Here is a 20314-nt window from a genome sequence, read left to right as displayed (position 1 = left end):
CTATGACCTGAGGAAAGAAGTGTCCGCCACTATCACAGAGAGCTTTATCAAGTTCTTGCAGGGACTCATCATAGTCCTCCGAACAGCTGAAAGACTTGAACACCTGAAAGTGATTCAACGACATCACCGACCGCGGTACAGTCGCTAGAAATAAAAGAAACTAAGGCCTATTTCAGACAATGAGGTAACAAGACAGGCTAATCCACAATTCTGATTATTTTCATACTAGGGTGGCTATCATGAACTCAAGCAAACAAATTGAAGGTTGGAGGGTTAAAAGAGTCATCTATCGCTTTGTTGATGCTACAATAAACCCAAAATTTAAAGAAAGACGGAGTGACAGCAGATTTACAAACTAAAAGGAACACCAACAACCACAAGCATAAACCGGCACAAACCATTCACTCACTGCTTCCTTCACCCAGAAACAAGATCACTACAATTCGTCATCAGAGATTAAGAAACCAACACGAGGGCGTCAAGAAAAGAAGGAAAAAAATACGGACTTGTTCGAAGAAGAGGCCCCACTGAAGGGCTTTGGTGACGTTCTGCTGGTCCCAATGGGCCAAAAGGCCAGAAGACTGGTACCCAGATGCGAGGATGAGGATATCCGCGAACCCCTTCACCAGTTTCACCATCTCTTCCAAGCTCACGTCCGGGTGCTTCCACCCCATCTACCCAGAAAATCTGCAGAATCGGGATTTCGCCAACTCTCTCTCTCTCTCTCTCTCTCTTCTTGCACTAGCTATAAGAGCCAGAAAGATCGAATTTTTGGCCTTCCCATTTGGAGCTTTTCCTTTTCTGTGGCAAACCAACCGCGGCCTGGAATCGAAAGATCTCCCTTTTCCTGCTCCCAGATGATGAGTGGCTTCAGACAAATGACATTAATGGCGTCGCCGATAAATAAAACATTTTCACGGGGTTTTTGAGTGGTTTCAGACAAATTCCGTGAGACTCAGATGATACTGGAAAGCAAGCTCGGATAATTAAAGCTGTTGTACAGCGATTAATTCATTTTGTATACTTTTTAATCATACTAATCTAATTTTAAACTTTTTGACAACATATCAATTTAATCTTAATATTTTAATTATACATTTAATTATTTGATATATTAATTCTAAACTTTTAACAACTTGTCAATTAGCCTTTCAGCTAATTTTAAACGAAAATCACTTAAATAAATGCAGGCAAATCGCCAATTATCCCACATAGCATGTTAACTAGCACTAACATGGATATTATTTGCACTTTTTAACTTTTTTCATTTATTTTTTTTCCCTTTTCTTCTCCATTGGCATGTGGCAAGTCGTTGACATTAATATTAACAATTTTCAATCAAAATTGGCTAATGACTAAATTGATAAGTTATCAAAAATTATAACTAAATTGACAAATTTTCAAAAATTTTAGTTTAAGATTAAATTGACATAAATTAAATTGTTAATATTAAATTGACAAATTGATAGTAATTGACATAATCGAAAGATTTAAGATTAAATTATTTGTCATGCAATAAGTTTATGACTTTTTGGACAATTTTAAATGTACACTTAAATCTCAAATTCTAAATAAAAGGTTCTTATAAAATTTCCTGATATTGTATGATGTATGATGACAATATGACGAAATCTTTCTCACTCTACGAACTTTAAATTTAGATGTATTCCTCAAACTCGAAAGAAACCTTTCTTTCCTCATTTATGTTTTTTAATCATTACAGCATATTTATCAAAATATTTTAAGCGCCATAACGGGGTGGCAATTCATGAGGCAATATCTTAACACAAATCGAACACGATACGAATTTAACAAAATTACATTTCGATAGAGCCTATATGTTATGGTAGCAACAAAGGGAGATCTTATGCACTGTTATGTGAAAAACGCAGTATTGTACATTTTTCTAAATTGTAGCTGAGATCCTTATGTATATAGCCTACCAAAAAGGAAAACATAGTAGTTTCTGAGGCATGAATGGCCATGCCCTACTTCTTCGTGCCGTGTCAACTCTGTTTGTTGTGAGAGAAACGTCTGCAGTTGAAGGCGCCAGAAGCCATCGCCTGCCCCAGAACTGCGGCGACTTGAATAAGCAGCGAGCGGCGCCTCCTCTTCATCTTCATCTTCGCCCTGCTGTCCTCGTCTGTTTCCCATAGGAAACTAGCATATGCTGTTGAACATGGCTGCATTCGCGAAAGGATTATGACTTATGAGTCGGTATCTACTCAGGTAGCCAAAGTTAAAGCGCGGCGTGATGGATTAGTCGGCAAATTGAGCAGACACAAACCTGTCTTCAGGGGGAAGCTTGAACGGCTCGCTCGAAGTAGGTCGACGCTCTCGGTTGGTCACGATGGAGCTCCCATACCAGCTTTGCGTATTGCGACAGGATCTCGCCGTCTCTAGGATCCGCCAAAATGGCACGAGCATAGAATTCCTCTGCTCTCCAGGTCTCCCCGTTTCTGGTATACAAGACATAGGCAAAATATGTTAGGCAAGTCAGGAAGTTGTAGCAAAGTAGCAGGAGATGTTCTTCCAATGGAATTCCCGAATGATTGTCGATTTAGAGCTGAGTACTCGTCCGAATTTGCCATCACTGTGCGAGGTGCGATAGAGTACGAATTGTGACTCAATAATTTGCGTCTTATTTCTGATTAAATCTCTTTCTTCGGCGGATTTCACTGATGTGATAAGTGCACCAGTTAGCCAGATATTCAAGAAACTCATATAGCTGAACCTTAAAAAAGACCCAAAATAACAAATATCGAAGAGGTTCATGCGAATCCGATATCAGATGATATTAGTTTCTGCAATTGATTCATAAAAATTTCCAAGAAAAGGAGTGCTGAGTGATGAGAACTGTTATGCCATGTAAAATATCAACATTTCACAAATTGAAATCATCTGGAAACAGAGAAAACAGGGAGTGACTGCAATTACCTGATAGAGAAATTGAGCATAGTTTCTGAGGAACAAAGAGTTGTTAGGACTCTCCTCCACCATTTTCTTGTAATACTCTTCAACCCCCTGATTATCTCCACCATCGCCTCCGTCATCAGACGAATTAGAATCCCAGCCGCCTCTGCTGGTGCCGTCACAGCCCCTGTCGCCTCCGCCACCGATCCCTATTGCGAGATACATTTCTTGCCTGACCCTCTCCTTGTTCTCTTCGAAGTCGAACCTCTCAATCATATTCACACCACCAACACTGCTCACTTCCTCCTCCGCAATCAAACTCATGCTTTTACTCCCCCTAAACTTCACACTGCTCTCCACCACCGATGCCTCTTCAAATTCTTCATACTCCTCTCCCTCCTCGATGTCGAAATTGCTGTTCTCTTCGTCCTCATCCTCGTGGCCGTGCCCGTACATATAATATGAGAAAGACGGTATTGTCTCCAACATCACGCTTCGAGGCCGAGCTGAGGACTTCTTAACATGGCTCGTGGTGTGGAGCTGATCTTCATTGCTGTTCAAGGGAGACATATTGTAGGCCAAGCCTTCCAAGTTGCCATCGGATTGGGCTCGCCGGAAGCTGCTGCCAGTGCCGCCTCTGTGGTGGTTGGGAGTGTCGCCCAAGTCGTGTGTAGAGATGGGGGAGGAGTTGCATGAGATGGTGGTTAAGTTGAGGGACCCTTTGGGTGGAAAGAGAAGCTGTGGTGGTTTATGGTGGAAGGGGCTCTTGTGCAAGGCGGCGAGGGCGGCGGGGCGGCGGCCTCATGGCCGTGGTGGCTCAGGCTGTCTGAGAAAGATGGGAGGAGAGACCCAAGAACAGGAGTGGAAGAGCTCCTCAGCAGCATTCTTCCCTTCTCCAAGAAATTAGGGGAGCAAATGAGGGTGTCCAACAATTTTCTAAAAGAGGAAGGCAAAGGAAGGAGATTGTTAAATCAATTTGATGGAGAAGACAAGCTGGTTTAGAGCTACCCCTTTTATAAAAAGGGAGAGTTCATTACCTTTTTCATGACCACTTCATGTGATGATGAGAGAAAAAGAAAATTATGTGGTGGAGGTGTGTGGAAAGGGATTTGCCTTGGGCATGACTGCATTGGAAAATATCAGAGTGGGGTTGGGAAAGCCCGCTAAGAAACAAGAATAACAAAAGACAAAGGTTGAAAAAAAGAAAGTATTAATATTTTTTCCAAATTGATATAATTTCTTTTAGTATCAAAAATTTCTAATTGGTCCACATGTGACAGATTTAACTTAAACTTAATTTTTCGATCACCGGAAACATTAAATTAGTATATTTGTCTGGCTTACTATATATTAATTTCCGTTAGATTAAGATTAATATCCGTGATAAATTGATAGTAAAAACCCAAATCAATACACGACAAAGTATCAAGTGTCATCGATTAAGCGATTTAATGGTAAATTTTAGTAAAAATTAAAGAATGATAAATTTATTACAAGTATACGAATTTGGAGTTTTTGATGGTAAAAAAATTAGTTTGAATTTTTTTATTATATGTGTATCAGTTTTGGATTTTTCATAGTATTAATCCAAAAAAAGATGATGGGATTGGAAATTTTAGGGTACTGAGAATTTCACTTTTATGCTTTATTGAATGTCGTGATTTACATTGATTTAGATCTCCTTGTAGGTAATAAAAATCTATTATGGAATGTTCAGAATAATATGTTACGTCCTTGACTAGCCTTCATATGCTCGTGAAGATTCTTCGCAAGTCTCATATGAGGGCGTCCTTCATCACGTCATCGGAGCCAAGAAAAAACTAAAGAATTCATCGTCATTTGACAGCTTAAGCTTTTATGTACATTGCCACATGTTCTGATATTTCGTGGGTGGTTCCAAACGACGGCTCGCTCGCGGAAATTGAACATTCGCCAACGTGTTACACGGGACAAAAATTGCATTTTCCTTCCCTTCCCTTCCCTCACGACGATCTCCAGCCGTGGAAAAAGCCCCGGACGACAGATGGGAACTTGAGGAAGCATGTGGCACGTACGTTTCGACGCATTGCTTGGTTGTCTAGTTCTGAATCTTCTGATTCGCTCGTTCTACACTGCCTGGAAATTTCTCCAGACAGACGGAGAGTAGGACAAGAGAGGGGCCGAGGTTGACCTGCCACCTCCTCCCATTATTCCTTTGATTCACTTTTTTTGCCTTTTTGCTACCGGTTCCTCCTCTCTGTGCGTCCGCACACTGGCGAAAGCCACGGCTTTGGCTGGTCTAAGACACCTGTCTTTTGGCTCGTAGGAAAGAGTCATAAATTCTCTGTACTCAAAAAAAAAGACTTCCAGGAGAAACACCCAAAAATTGTCCGCTTTATCCTAAATTAAAAATTTATATCAGTAGTGTCATAACATATTTGTGCTATATCTTTTTATCAGATCACTTAAATACCAAATCGAAAAAAATTAATCACTTAATGCCTTAAGTGACGAATTCGACCAAAAGTACTTATCGACTTTAATATTGAATGAATTATGCATCGCTTTTTTTAAAAAAAAAAATGTCCAATGTGAACTCTGAGGTAGTTGGATTCTCTTTAACGACGTCATATAATCATTTAATCCCCATTACTTTATCATTCAACAACGACAGTGGAGAGCTTTTCTCAGTGCACCGTAAATTCTAATTATGATTCCGATTCATTCATGTTTTGTCTTCTGCTCTTTATTTCATTTCGTTTTTCACTGTTCTCCTTATGTCTATCAAATTCCATTGCCATTAGTTGCACTGTCGGAGGGGAATTTAAGTTTTCAAGGAAACTCTGGTCGAGCTACCTTTGCCATGTTTGCAGATCTGGAGATGGACTAGCAGCTTGTTCCTCCTAATTTGGAGATGGAGCTCTTCACGGCGGTGGAGTCAAGAATCGATACGGTGAATTTGGGAATGAGCCCCAATCCAAGAGGTCGTTAAGCCTACATCTTGGTTCGACTGAGGCGACTACCTTCGTCACCTTCCTTATCTTCATCATCCCCTCATCATCTTCCACCTTTTCTTCTTCTTTGATTGTCTGCAAATTGAAAAAAAAAGAAAAAGAAATTGATGCCAAACGTGGACAAAAATCCTAATTTAGACCAATCAAAATTAGGGTCATATTTGGGGCAAAGATTTAGACGACGTGTTTAGGGCTATTATTACTGATTTGGCACACTAGTGAGCCACGTCAATTAAGGAAATTGTTAAAATATTACCACGTCAAATTTCTAACAAACCAAATTAAAGTTGGTGATTAAATAATTGTTTTGTTTTTTAAAAAGTAGCACTTAAGTGATCTAACGAAAAAAATTTACACTAAAGTAAGCACCTGTCGCGACCCAATTTTTTCGGGTTCACCACCGTTAATGGATTACTAAGTTTTAAGCTTAGCTCGGCTCCCCCAAACCCCTATACCAATTCGCGACTTAGGTTTGAATTCTTAACATGCAAATGATTTTCAATCAAGAGTCGCCACTAATCTATTTTTGGTGAATTGATTGGAAACCCAAGTAAGAAGATTTACTTTACTCTTACGAACCAGAAATGTATGTAGTTCGAGACTTGATTCACCGTAATTATCCTACCCAGCCAAGTAAGAAGATTTACTTTACTCTACAAACTGAAATGTATGAGTTCGGAGACTTGGTTCACCAAACCATCTTAGCGCCCTTTCGGTGCCTTTTTATTTCATTTTCAAAAATATTTGGCAATTGAATTGATTATAATTTAACTTCAACTAACATGTGAGAGTGATCATATAAGTCAAGCATACCACCAATTCAACACTTAAGAAATCAATTAAATAATGCAAAACTTACCTCAAAGTAACGAAAGCATCTGCAATGTTAAATTAAAATTCATATCAACAACCCTAGATATGATTTCTAATTAACACGTAATTTCTTTTTTTTTGTTTTTATTTTTTAACGAGACTATAATCCATATGCAATGCAATGCTTTTAATCTAATATGAAATGATATAACATGGCAACATGTCCTAAACTATATGAATAAAAATTTTATGATCTCTTAATGAACATGCAATTGTTAAATATGCAATATAAATTAACCAAAATGACTTAATTCTAATTACGTGTAATGCAATGTAATGACGTACAAAATTATTTCAACTAAAATAACATTCAACATGCAATTTAATATGCGAGCTATATGTCACGCGACATTTATTAAATGACTAATCTAATGACGAGAAAGTTCTAATTAAATGAACCTAATAAAAACTAAAATGACATGCATTTGATATTTCTATTTAAAAATGAAAAAAATGATCAAATTAAGGATCAAGTCTCATTAAATCCTAATTTAAACTAAGATATTATTTTAATCGAACATGCAATTTATCTAATATGCAATGACGTGCAAAAGATACCCTAATTCAACATGATATATATATGATGATTTTTTATATTAAAATTTCACATGCAATTCAAATAATGATAAAACTAACAACCTAAATGAATGCACTTTTTTTTTTATATATATTTTTCTAAATTCGGAATAAAATCCCTATTCTAGATATGCAAGATAACAATAAATATTCCAAAACAAATTGAATCCTAATTCAAATATCTTTTAGATTTTTTTAGTGGTTTTCAAAAACAAGCAATTATCAACTAAACATTAAATCTAAACAATCAAGATATTCAATCAAATAAAGGATTAAAATAATCGAAAAAATAACATATTGTCTCATAGGTCAAATTAACGATTATCCTAATCATAATTATCAAGTTAAAAGATCAAGATCAAAATAACTAAAAATCTGATCCGAATTCTTACGGATCAAATTAATAGTTATATTGATTTAACTTAAAAATACTATCGACAAACCCCAGAAATTATTATAATTAAAAAAATGATCTGAGATCTTACGGATCAAATTATTAATTACAATAATTCTAGGAAGACCGTGCGGATAATGCCTACAAAATTCATGAAATGAAGATCACTTCAAATTTACACAATAACAACTAAACTTAAAATAAATAAATAAAATAAAGTTAATAAAAAAAATAAAACTACCTAATTTCCTTTTCTTTTCTTCTTTTTGTTTTTTCCTTTCCTAAGCACGGCTTGCTCGTGGATCTCCAAGGGCAGCAAGTCGTCGGTCCGGCAAGGGGAACTCCGGCGAGTGCACACCAGCAGAAAAGGGGCAGCACCCGGGTAGCAAGGACAACCGACGGAATAGGGGCGTCGCGATCGAAGCTACCGGCGTTTGGTCTCCGGCAAAGGGCGTCGCTGGCGGAAGACCCGAGTGCGGGTGCTGCGAGGGTCTCAAATCCGTCGGTGTCGGGCTTCACGGACGGCGAGCGAAGGCGAGATCTGCTGGGCAATCGCGGGCGAGTGGCAGAGCATGGCAGGAGCGGCGTCGGCAGGGTCGTGGACGACTGGGCTGGCGTCGCGGGTTGCTCGCGAAGGAGGCGCGGCGGGGCAGGACGGCAGATCTCGGACCGGCGCGGGTTCCAGGCAGATCGCGAACAGAGCAGGGGCAGTAGCGTCGTCGCGGGAAAATCGGTGTTCTGGTGCGGCTGAGCGGCGATGCTCGGAGACGCCCAGCGGGCTCGGATGCGTCGCAACGGCGGACGAGGCCGCGATCAGCAGGGCAAGCTCCTGTGGATCGGGTAGGGGTGCAGATCCGGCTCAGGTGACCGCTGAGGCGCAGCGGATCTGGGTGGCGCGGCGAGGCACAGTGGCGACGTCCGGCAGGCAGGAGACGAAGCGCGGGCAGACGGCAGCAAGTCGCCGGAGAAGAAGAACACTTTCCCTGTCTCTCTCACGTCTCTCATGTCACTTTCCCTCTGTTTTCTCTTTTTCCTTTGACTTTTCTTCTTTGTTTTCGAAAACCGAGAGAGCCCCCTTTTCGACCACCGTACGCACCCTTTTATAGACCAAAACAAAATGTAATCTTTTTATCAATATTTCATCTAACAAAAAGATTGTCAATAATCTCTTGATCACAAAAAATAGTTTTATTCTCCTTATCTCCCGAATAGATTTTATCACCTATTGATAAAGATGAGATTATGTAATGCGATTTTCTCATAATATCACATCAAATCTCCAAATTTTACATGAGACTTAGTGAAACATCAATTTAAACTCGAGACATTAATTAGAACTTGTCCACTATCAGTCAATAAATAAAATGCAAAATATGCAAACTAAATGTACCTAAATTTATATACTATGCAATTAATATATTTTTTCTGGATAAAATTAACCCATAATTTTTGGTATGTAATAAATGACTAAATTGATCGCCAAAATTTAGGTGTCAACCGCACTCATATGAAAATTATCACTTCTAGTGTCCTTTTTTGTCCTAAATATATTATACATATGGTTATTCAACCCTAATTTTTTTTTTTCAAATTTTTATCATCTTAAACTTTTGCTTGAAATTTCAATATAGCCCTTCTGACCAAATTCCACGAAAAAAATTGCTATTCCTCATGGTGTGCCATGTAAGACGGACCACCAATAACTAAATCACCATATCAACAATTTTTAATAAAAATTGTTCAAAAGGCCTGCATGAAACTCACATAAAGATTTAGAATTAAATGGGCAAAAAATTGAAAAGTTTAAGATTAAACTAACATCCATACAATAAATTTAGGATGATTGGACAACTTTTCTCAATTTCAAATCTTAGAGACTTAATCCAACATTACAAAACTGCATGATTTTGAGTGTACCTTTGGCCATTTAATCCTCCATTGTGTCAAGATTGTTTACATCTAACGAGTATCAATGGCGAGGCTTGGTGTTAATAATTACTTGCACTCAACTTTTTAATTGAGTAATAGATCTAATCATAAACTTAACAGCTTACAAAACCCTTTCCACTAGAATGGCCTGAAGATAATTTTAGGTGGATCCGGACAAAAGGTTTATAATTATAAGGCTCGGCCTGACTTTTTGGGCCAGAAGTCTAGTGGGTTGATAAGTGGGTCATAAATGGGTATGCTCTCAGACCCATTTAAGACCCATTTATTTCAGCCTTTTTACTTTTAAAACCCATTATGGGTGTAAGCTTGATCCATCAACGACCCATTAGTTATAAATTGGTCTATAAATTGGTCAATGACTCATTTCGACACCTCTATTCCCGTCACAAATTGGAAAACCTTATGTTGTATGCAAATAAGAAATTTGAGATACCATATTAAAAGAAAATTAGGTAATCGATTGCACAACGGATCAAAGATGTGTCCTTGCGGGGTCATTATCTTTTTGGTACTTTGGTCAACACAATTTACCATCCTCTAGTTACTGGCAAGGCAAATGGCGTGTAAAAAGGTGAAAGATGTCCACTGTTTCCTCGGCAAGTTCCGAGCTTGTTGTTGGGCTATGCACTAGTAGGAGTTCCCGAGTCAAACCGACACTGATTCCGATCGATCAGAACGCGGCTTGCGGTACTTTAGGTTGGATTTGGAATGCTTCGACTGCAACAGCTTTTGCCTTCCTCTGGTTTTTATGTGAGTCCTGAGAACTGGCAGTCCAAGAATTCATCACATTGTCTAGCAAAGAAAGCACTCCACTCTCCATCTGACAGACAGGATGAGAGAAAATAGACTCACAGTCCTGAGAAACCGAATTTAATTTTATTTCGCTAAGACTAGTCATGTTAAAGAAACCATGACCCAATTCAAATACGTCCTCTGAATCGATTACCATCGCTATGATATTCAATAAGAAATCATGCTTTGTAAATAGTCCTAATTTGCGAAAAAATTAAAAATATCTGGGTTCCTAGCGGTTCCAAGTCACAGAGATGGGGCTTCTCACTCTGTGAGCAAGGCCAGAATGAACCCAAGTCAAATGTCCCTGAGAATAGCTCAGTTTTGAAGTCCCTGCTCTCTTCCTTGCTATAAACCACACTCTGTAGCTCAAAGCCTGATTCCTTTGACTGAACACAAGCCTCCTTGGCCTAACTCTCAAGCTCAGCCCATCGGGCGCCGCCACTGCACCGTACACAGAATCGGCGCGCCCCGTTGGTGACCCGCCGCCTGACCATCTTCCTCCTCGTCCCATCCTTAAAAAACACGGAAATCGAAGGGTAATTCAGGGTGAAGCCCCTGTTTGCTCTTAAAAGCTCGCGACAGCTGACATTTCGGTGAGTGATAGTGAAGATGTCGGAATTCGTGTAGCCTAATGTGCACAGATGGGTGATGTAGTCATCAGGGTTGATGTCGTAGATCAACCCAGGGTCGATGGCTCTTGCCGGGTTCACGTTCCCTGACCCAGTGGCGAAAATCCCGCTGGTTTGTTTCCATCCATGATCGGCTTCCCCCAGTGGTCGGTCATGTCCGAGGTTGTCATGATTGCTGATTTGATGGCTGCCGGGGTCCAATCTGGGTGGACGGACCGGATCAGAGCGGTAATCCCGCCGACGTGAGGGCAGGCCATGGAAGTCCCTGACATTACTGTGAAGTTCACTCTCCTGGAATCTTCAGGAAGCCCACTGGGGCCTAAGTTTTGAGGCCAAGCAGCAATAATGTTGACTCCTGGAGCAATCACATCAGGCTTCAGGATTGTAGGATTAGTCAGGCTCGGCCCTCGGCCTGAGAATTGAGCCACGGCAGGCGCTCGGCTTTTCCCAATGACAGTCCCGCCGAACTCGATCCTGGCCTTCGGCCTTGCGGTGGAGTTAATGTAGGCCTTCAAGAGGATCGACTCGAATATCCGATTGCCGTCGCTGGCAACACATGGACGTCCACTGAGTCGTCTTCGAGGTTTACCTCAGTATTCGCTAGGATCATCGCAGCCCCACCTGCTTCCTTCACAACTTGCCCTTCTCCGACCTCCCATTGACTCCGCGATCACAGACGACGATCTTGCCTCGAACCTTTTCTCTAGGGAGTGACCCTCGGAAGCAAAATTCGCCCCCCGTGTTGCCGCCAGAGACATAAATCAACTCAAGTTCTTCGCCAGACATCGCGGAATGGTCCCTCGCTGGGTACATGGATTCTCCGTATAGGAACTTCCCATTGCCCAACCGAACAATAGCTGGGAATCTCCGGTCGAGCGTGCTCACTACCTACGGTTAGGATCCATGGAGCTTCATTGGCAACCGAGTTCGGCATCGGCCCATTGTTTCCGGCTGCGCATACGACTGATACGCCCTGCTCGACTGCGCGGAAGCTCCCGATAGCAATGCTATCCGCGTAAATGGGGATGGGGAAGCCACCAAGCGAGAGGGAGAGGACATCGACTCCGTCCCTGATTGCCACATCCATCGCAGCTAATATATCAGAGCTGTAACAGCCGCTGAACCAGCACACTTTGTACACTGCAATGTGAGAGCCCGGGGCCATCCGCGCGGGCCACGCCGGCACCATTACCAAGCACGCTCGCCATTGCCACGGAGGCTCCCCCAGCTGTCGATGAGGTGTGCGTCCCGTGGCCATGGGAGTCTCTCGGCGAGATATACTCGACCACATCATCCGCTGAAGGCGATGGAGAAGCCATGCGATGCCCCTTGGTAAAGAACCGGGCGCCAATTAGTTTCCGGTTGCAATTTGAAGAGTTGAAGCCCTGACCTTCTTGGCACGTCCCCTTCCATTTCTTGGGGACAGGCGGCATTCCCCAATCATTGAAGCTCGGGCTCTCGGGCCAAACTCCGGTGTCTAGGAGGCCAATGATCGTCCCTCGCCCGAACCTCGACTCACTCCAAGCCCCTCCCGAGGGATTCAATCCTAGGAACTTGTAGGAATAAGTAGTTTGCACTTGGAGGACCCTGTCAGGCCTGATGGCAACGACATCGCTCATTCGCCCCAAGCTCTCGCGCTCCAATTCAGTTAGGCGAGCGGCAAAACCGTCCATGGCGGAGCGGTAGGAATAGAGGAGGCGAGAAGAAAGGTCTTCTTCCGTCGAGCGAGAGACGGTGCGGTGGATGAAGGAAAGGTGCCATTGGAGCTCGGAAGCGAATGCGAACCGGGTTGGGCCGTTTGGATGGAGCTGAACTATGTATGTGTGGAGAGGTTCGGTGTCGGCATGGAGAGCGGCCAAGTAGAGTGAAAGTGAGAAGGCGATGATGAGTGAGTTGATACTGGTTTCCATGGTATCGGGTCGAGACACTTTGCTGCATGATTCGGGGACACATTCGAGGGTGGACTTATGAAGAATTCGCGAAGGGGGAGAGAGAGATTTCAAAACTGAGCTCTGAGAGGAGAGGAAACTCGTGAAATTCAAGGGCTCTTCATCACGAGGATCATTTGGTCGAGAGAGAGAGAGAGAGAGAGAGAGAGAGCTCTTGAGGAGCTGAAGTGTTTGTGCGCGTGCTCTGAGCTCTTGGGCTTCACGAGAAGTTGTGGTCGGTTTTAATACGTTGAAAGCCGTTGGAGTTCGAATGAAAATGTCCGATGAATGTTTGATGTTCGGTAAGTAGAAGCATGGTAAGTAGAAGCTCGAAGCCGTACTGTGATGAGAGGTGAAATGGCCGTTGTCAATTCAATGTGTATAATCACTGGAGCTTGTCCCAACGGTCACCCTTCTCACATGAAAATGGAGAGGTGGAGTTTGAATTCTCAGCTTCTTAAAGAGATTGAGATGGGGACTATTTAGTTTTAATGTAGGTTTTGATTCTCATGTTCTATAAGGAGGTAAGGCAAATGTTTAAGAATGAGGGTTAAAGTAGAAGTAAAGTAAAATTAATAAATAAATAAAAAAATCAATGTGCGTGTGTTTGCATTTATGATCGCTCTTGGACTAGCCATCCATGGCTCCCGTTCCACGTGCAGCTTGTGCTCTCTGCATCTGAACATTTTGCACGCGTGCCCACCACGCAACTAGCCAATCAAATTAGCTAGAGAGAGAGAGAGAGAGAGAGAGCCACCGTGTCCTTGGAATAAGCAGCATTACTGACCATATCTCAGTCCCTGAAATGTGTTATAATCTCGCTCTCAGTAGTTATAAAGACCCCATATGCGACTACAACGATGCTCTTGGAACGGCGACCGAACAAGCATTTTTGTCGATGCAATCCGGCGAATTCGGGGTCTATGGTATGATCCATCGGTGCAAGATCGTTCTTGGACATCTTTCAATTCTAGTGAAAAATGGAAGATGCGAAGCATTCATGTATTCAAGTGTAAGTACTCGAAACGAGGGATATAAATCATGATTGTGCACGCCATGAAGTACATGCAAATCACAATTTGCTTTCACGGGATAATAATATCAAAATTACTGTTGCTTTTGAAAATGTTACGCTGTTTGGTACGGTTTTCCTGCACTGGCTACAGAATGCATACGATGTTGGGCTATTCCTGGGCTGGGTTTCTTATCGCTCCGACCCGTGGTTTCTGGACGAGACAAGAAATTCAGATCTAGGCCCAATTCATCAAGTTTAGTATGTGATGTAGAGAAAGACTTACAGCACCTATTGTGCAGCAGTGCAGAACTTTTCCTACCAAATAATTCTTGGTGGGTAGTGGGTACAGAAAAAATTAGGGCTACAGGGCCATTGACTAAGGCACAGGATGTTCAATCTTGTGCGTGGTTTCATTGGGAACAAGTTGCTTGAAAATTACACTAATAGATACCTGCCCTCACGAATGCTGAAACTGCATATACTTGTTTGCATGGCAACCTAAAATACACCTTTTGAAGCGAAACGTGTCGGTCAATGAAATATTTATCGAAATCCCATTATTTTGTCTCTCTTTATGTCGCGATCTTTCGACAAGTAGCAGTGCCATCTCAATCACAAGCCGGCACAGCACGCCATGGACAGATTCCAAACTCCAGCAAGGTTCAGTGTACTCCGTTCGAGATGTACTATGAGGGCCACCGCCATTCTATTTTATTGCAGAGAGAAGGAGATCTTAAAACGAGTTAGGAACTAGATCTGAACCGACTAAATCTCGGATTATCATATTAAACCTCTGCAATTTCTTTAAACTGAAGAAGGTTCCAAAGACGTGTCTGAAGGAATCGTGTTGACTTGCTGTCTTGGGAGGGAAATGTGTCGTTGGGTTTTGGCCAAGAAACGTGCTGGGGACCATTGGATTCCAGCGCGAGTCAGTTTGGGAAACAGCAAAAGTCAAGAGAATTTTCTAGCGATCGCGCGTTAACTTCAGTTGAGATCCGGCTTTCACGGCAATTAAGACAGTCATTGAGTTTCCCCACTGGGAAAGAAAGAGGCGCGCTTTCCATTCGTCAAATTATGCAAAATCCCCAGCAGGAATATGTCAGTTACAAAGCTACTAGGGATACAAAAAATACAAATCAAGTCAGTGGAGATGAATCAAAACTCAATCTGGCAAGAATTATCGGATCGAACCCAAACTACTCGCGGGTAACTTGTCTTAGTTTCGACTTTATCTATACTCATTAGCCCCTGCTCGCGTCTCTGCGATTTGGAATGTCGAACCAAATCCACCATGCTTTGGACATACAAGTTGCGAATAAGACTCCTCAAATTGGTCCGATAACATAAGAATTTTCGTGGGTAAGTGTCCGGATTCTTGTCGAGCAATCAGTGAAGGGAATTTGCACTCGAGACGGCAATATTGAGCAAACGTGTTAAGAACAAGTTGGAGATGGGGACATTAAAAAGCCTGAAAAAGAGCCCTACAGATCAATCCTAGTTCGTCACTACCATATAGCCAGGGAAACGCCACGATGAATGGACCACCATACATAATTTTTGCCAGATACAATATTGTGGGCTAGAAAGAGGAAAGTGAAAAGGGTAATTATGAAAGGAACTTCCTTTGTGCACGTTTAGTATAAAATTCCTGACCATGTGAAGCCGATCTGGCAAATCATATTTAAAATTCCGACGATGAATGGCTTGGTGACAGATGGTAGAAGATCCTCATGTCATGGCTAGGAAAAGATACCATTTTCCAGGTAAAAGAGACTAATACATGAATCAAGAATAAACCTCCAGAATCTCAGAATCTCTAGGTATTTCAGACATCAGAAGAAGCGGCCTCCTCAAGCTCCCACGTACTAACTCAGTACACAAATAGAAATAGGAATCACAGAGAAATTAAATCATTGAACCTTCTAAACAAGATAAAACAAGTTTGCATTTCCATGTTCAGATAGTCTTTAGAACCACAGACTGGCAGGTTCCATCAGTCTTGAGAGCAAACATGTAGTGGCAAAGTTCATGCAATGAAAACTTTCCTAGAGCTGGGATAAAGGCACGTGGCAGATATCGTTAGCCTGACCAAAACACACTTGAACGTTGGACAACAAAAACAGGTAGAGAACCTACCCAACAACAAGATTAAATTTTGAGAACCCCCTCAAACTTCAGGCAAACTTGATGAGATATAAACATACAACCAACTGCAGGCACAAGAAAATATGCCAGAATCTGTGAAACTTCAACTTTAAAGAAAAGGACAGTACATTTGCTTATATAGCTGCTTCTGTTGAGAACTTGTGAAATGGATCAACTTGAGCCCACTATGCTGAGATCCAAGCTTAACCAGAAAGAGAAAAATTCCATTTCTCATGAAAAGTTCCAGTAACTTTGCGAACATGGACATTAAACAGATCCATCCATGGAATTTGTGCTATGTAATACCCTATTGAACGCAATTAAAGAATTACTAGGCATGATACAAGCAGAATGTAGAAAGAAGAGGACACTCAACTATGTTTCTGTGTCTGATTTCCTAGCCCAGGAGTCGACCTAAAAGGCTGAACTGAACGGTATATTAGCTTCAAAAATATGTCATCGGAGAGCCAATGTGCTCTTGCCTTCGTCGGAATCTCTCTTGACATGAACTCCATCTAGAGGCATCACCATGCATCAGCACTTGATAAAGCTTCTTCAGGAAAAATGAAGCCTCCAGATCATGACTGGTCTCTCTGCTCGTTCTTCCAAGACTTCTTCGCAGCTTCTGCAGAGGAACCTCAGACTCTCCCTCGCCCTTTGGCTTTGAGAAGAAAGGATCCCATTCGTGGCCTCCCACTTCACGCTCTCCCTCCTCCAACAAGGCATATTTCCAGCTATTCTCTTCAATAAAGTTATCATACTCAGTACGGCCCTCAATAATGTTCCTTCTCAGCCTCGTAACCTTGTCAATGACGGCCTGCACAGCTACATCGAAAGCATCCTTCAGAGTCTCCAGCTTCGAGCGTGGATCAGCATATAAGCCTCGGGATGAGATTTATGACCTCCTCCCTCATTATCTTCACCTGCTCAGGGGTATTTGTCGTAGCCTCTCCTCTATGCTAACATTACGCTTTCTTATATCATCTTCAGGAATAAAGACGGAGTACTTTGTGAAATTTTCGGAAGATGCCAGGTGTATTGAGTGTAGGCTGATCCTGGATGGAAGAAGACAGGTATACAACCTGCCAGCATCGAGTCAAAAGCAGATCTCCTCGTATATGAATCACCCTGTGGTTGCAAGCAGAAAAGGGAGCTTTGGAACATCTGCATTATACTGCTTGGAGAATGACACTTGCTCTCCCCAAAATCACACTCCAGCAGCTTGCCGACCTTAGAGTTCCTGCACTGATCAATGATTTGTCCTCGAATTGATTTTGGGTTGTCCGGACGAGGAGCGCCAGCAAAAGAGAACAGCCATTTGCGCTCCAAATTCCTCATCCTGTCCTGCCACATGAATACATCAGCATCTTTTGCTGGGTGGAAATAAGTCGGATAAGGAATGCCAAAATCATTCGCATTCCATGGACTTGACTCCACAACAAGCATAGACATGTTTCTTGCTGCAGGAAGAAAGAGAAGCTTATTGCCCCAGTCCGTTTCTTCATCACTTAACCGCCTAAAATCCCACGTGATCCTCCCAGCAACAAGAAAGTGATCCTTCCCTCCCATGATGTTCCACTCTGGCCTCTTCGCCAGCCAATTAACTAAATCAAGAGATGCAGCATCCCTCACAGATGTGTTGTAACCCCAGAGATACCTCGCAATGTCAAATCCAGCATAGAAGGGTACGAAAATAGCAGCGGCAATGGAAGAATCGCGTGTTAAGCAATCATACTGCTTCATCCTATTGTTGAAAATAACATCAACAGCAAACTGATTCGTCGCGTACCATCCCGTATTCGAGAACACGCCTTCAACATTCTCAAGTGGCGGACCAAGCCCAGCATTACTGGTGAACTTACATATTGGTCAGAGGCTTAACTTCCTACACTCCTTGAGCATGTCCTCGTTAAACCTAGGCGGCAAATCGTGAACATATATGTACCTCCCACCGCATGGATCAGTCTTGTTCTCTGTAGTTCTCAATGCTCTCATGAAGGGGAAATTCTCCATTTTGCTCTTAGTTCCCACCACTTTGGGGGCTTCCCTTTTGGGGGGATCGACGACTCGGGGAGTTTCCCTTTTGGGGGGATCCACCACTCGGGGAGTTTCCCTTATGGGGGGATCCACCACTCGGGGAGTTTCCAAATGGCTCTCAGTCAGCGGCGTGGCGCTCGTGCGGGGTTCCGACGAAGGGTCATCGATCCTATGAGAAGGCGTGAACTCAGTCCTAACCGCAATGGGTTGCAATTTGGCGGATTCCTCCAAAGGGTTCCCTCCAAGAACCACGAAATGGAAGTAGAGCAGCAGGACCCAGAAAAACAAGGACAATGTGGCCAAGAAACAGAGGCGGGAGTGCTGGTTCTTCGCTGTCCCCTTCTCCATTTGCTCCGACCCGACGCTCGCCGACGAACGGCGTCTCATCAATGACACAGGCGCACAACAACCAATCTAACCCACCACTCAAACCATCACATCCTAATCTAAATTCCCCACAACCCCAGATCCCCGACGACACGAACGGAAAACCCTTTTACTCCGATCGCTCGGCAGAGTCAAATTCGGCCGCCGATCGTCGGAGACCGGCGAAAAAAAAAGCAAGCTGCCCGGAATCCGAACAGCGAAGCGGAATCGAATGGAACGAAAAAGACAGCAACAGGAGCTGCAAAAAACGATCTTTGGTGATGGGCAATCGGAGAATCAGCAAAACCTCGACACAAACTTACTGCCGCCCGTCCCGCCCGTCCCCTCCCGTCCCGGCTGCCGGCTGATTCGGACAATGGATTCAAGCTCGCGCCGCCGCCGGACAAGGAAGCAGCCGATGCTAGAGAGAGAGGGAGAGAGAGAGAGAAAGCGGTCGATCTAGATGGTGTGGAGGAAGGTGCTGGGCGCGATCATGGCTGCTGATGCGAGGGAGCATATCATGGGAAGGAGCGAAAGCAGAAGGAAAAAGCGAATTTATGAGAGAGAGGAAGGAGAGATTCAGGCGCACGTTAGCGGCGTGCGCCACCCCGGTCTCCTGTCGGTAGCCGGTAGATTGGCGCCACGTAGGCGGGTGGGGAACGCCGTGTCGGGTCGAGGAGGTGGATCGGGTGCGTTCCTCCCGGAATTACGCCGCGTCGGTTTTGAGAGGAAAAAAAAAGGCCCAATTAATCAAGTACGCGAATGTGTCAAAGCATCATTGATTCTTAGAACGTGCTGGAGTTACAAAAAGACCGAGTAAATAATAAAAAATTAGGTCAAATAAATTGATATATTAAATCATCATTGGTTTTTGAATATTGCTTGACTGTCTAAAGGATCACTTATAGTCCAACGGATCATTTGTTATACTCGACTTTGTGAACCAATCTTGGTAAGTTCTAGCTTTGCTTCTTTTTTTTATTTATTAATGTTGTTCATCCCTAATTGGAAATAGAATGGAATGAGGGAAATAAAGTATGTATCATCATCCGTTATGAAACTTGTAACTTGTCATTTGGTCTAATTTGGAATAGAACGAGGGATATAAAGTATGTATCTTCATTTGCTGTCAATTATCCTAAAAGTCTGGTCTTTTTGCACAGTAGAAATATTTTATTTGGGAGGCAAACAAAGCCTAGAAAAATTTGGATTTAGGACTTTCGGTTTTGATACTATGTGGGATTAGATAGAACTACGACCAATTATTAAAAAAAAATAAGTTATTAGATAAATACATTATTTATTATTTAAATTTTATAACATCTTTCTACTTGGACAAGTGAAATTATTGATTTCTACGGAACTCATAAACCGTCACGTTTTGCCATATTGTTAGGATCTTTTATCATGGATGCTCTATAAAATATAAAAAGAAATTATACAAATTCCAATTATATCATGAACTTTCCAATTTAGATAATATAATCCTAAATATTTTGACAATTTATTATTGTATCATATCTTGCAAATTTTCGAAAATTGCAGATATAGTAGTATAGCTAGCATCAATTGTACTATATGGTATAATCGATGTATGAGTTGGCCAATTTTAAGGGAAACAACATGGTTTTGCATAAATATTTTTCAATTTTGCTTTTCTCCATTTTCTTTAATTTTTTTGTCCTATTTCTACTATTCAT

General features: G+C 42.3%; 2 protein-coding genes and 1 pseudogene across 2 annotated transcripts; all 3 read right to left on the bottom strand.

Annotated features, from left to right (window-relative positions):
* Nucleotides 1–2303: 2303 nt before the first annotated feature.
* On the bottom strand, nucleotides 2304–3630 carry LOC120292209. Its single transcript, XM_039310401.1, has 2 exons — nucleotides 2938–3630; nucleotides 2304–2459 (listed from the first exon to the last, which is right to left on the bottom strand). Exons 1-2 carry the CDS (start codon nucleotides 3481–3483, stop codon nucleotides 2400–2402), a joined length of 606 nt encoding a protein of 201 aa, XP_039166335.1. The 5' UTR covers nucleotides 3484–3630; the 3' UTR covers nucleotides 2304–2399.
* A 7062-nt stretch (nucleotides 3631–10692) lies between these two features.
* On the bottom strand, nucleotides 10693–13033 carry LOC104455320 (subtilisin-like protease SBT1.2). The gene is given in 7 exon segments (XM_010070133.3): nucleotides 10693–10964; nucleotides 10966–11230; nucleotides 11233–11652; nucleotides 11655–11759; nucleotides 11762–12005; nucleotides 12007–12288; nucleotides 12290–13033. Coding segments are annotated over 7 exon segments (2301 nt in total). The 3' UTR covers nucleotides 10693–10723.
* A 3206-nt stretch (nucleotides 13034–16239) lies between these two features.
* Nucleotides 16240–18740, bottom strand: LOC120285844 (annotated as a pseudogene).
* Nucleotides 18741–20314: the final 1574 nt, after the last annotated feature.

This window comes from Eucalyptus grandis, chromosome 1, assembly GCF_016545825.1.
Source record: "Eucalyptus grandis isolate ANBG69807.140 chromosome 1, ASM1654582v1, whole genome shotgun sequence".
NCBI classification, from domain to species: domain Eukaryota; kingdom Viridiplantae; phylum Streptophyta; class Magnoliopsida; order Myrtales; family Myrtaceae; genus Eucalyptus; species Eucalyptus grandis.
This window is presented reverse-complemented; position numbering and strand designations above follow the sequence as displayed.

Excerpts from the sequence above, each read along its gene's own strand:
- LOC120292209 (XM_039310401.1), bottom strand. The coding sequence starts at position 3,483 with ATGTCTCCCTTGAACAGCAATGAAGATCAGCTCCACACCACGAGCCAT. Across the intron at positions 2,460-2,937 it reads ATGCTCAATTTCTCTATCAG|AAACGGGGAGACCTGGAGAG; the intron begins GTAATTGCAGTC and ends CTTGTATACCAG.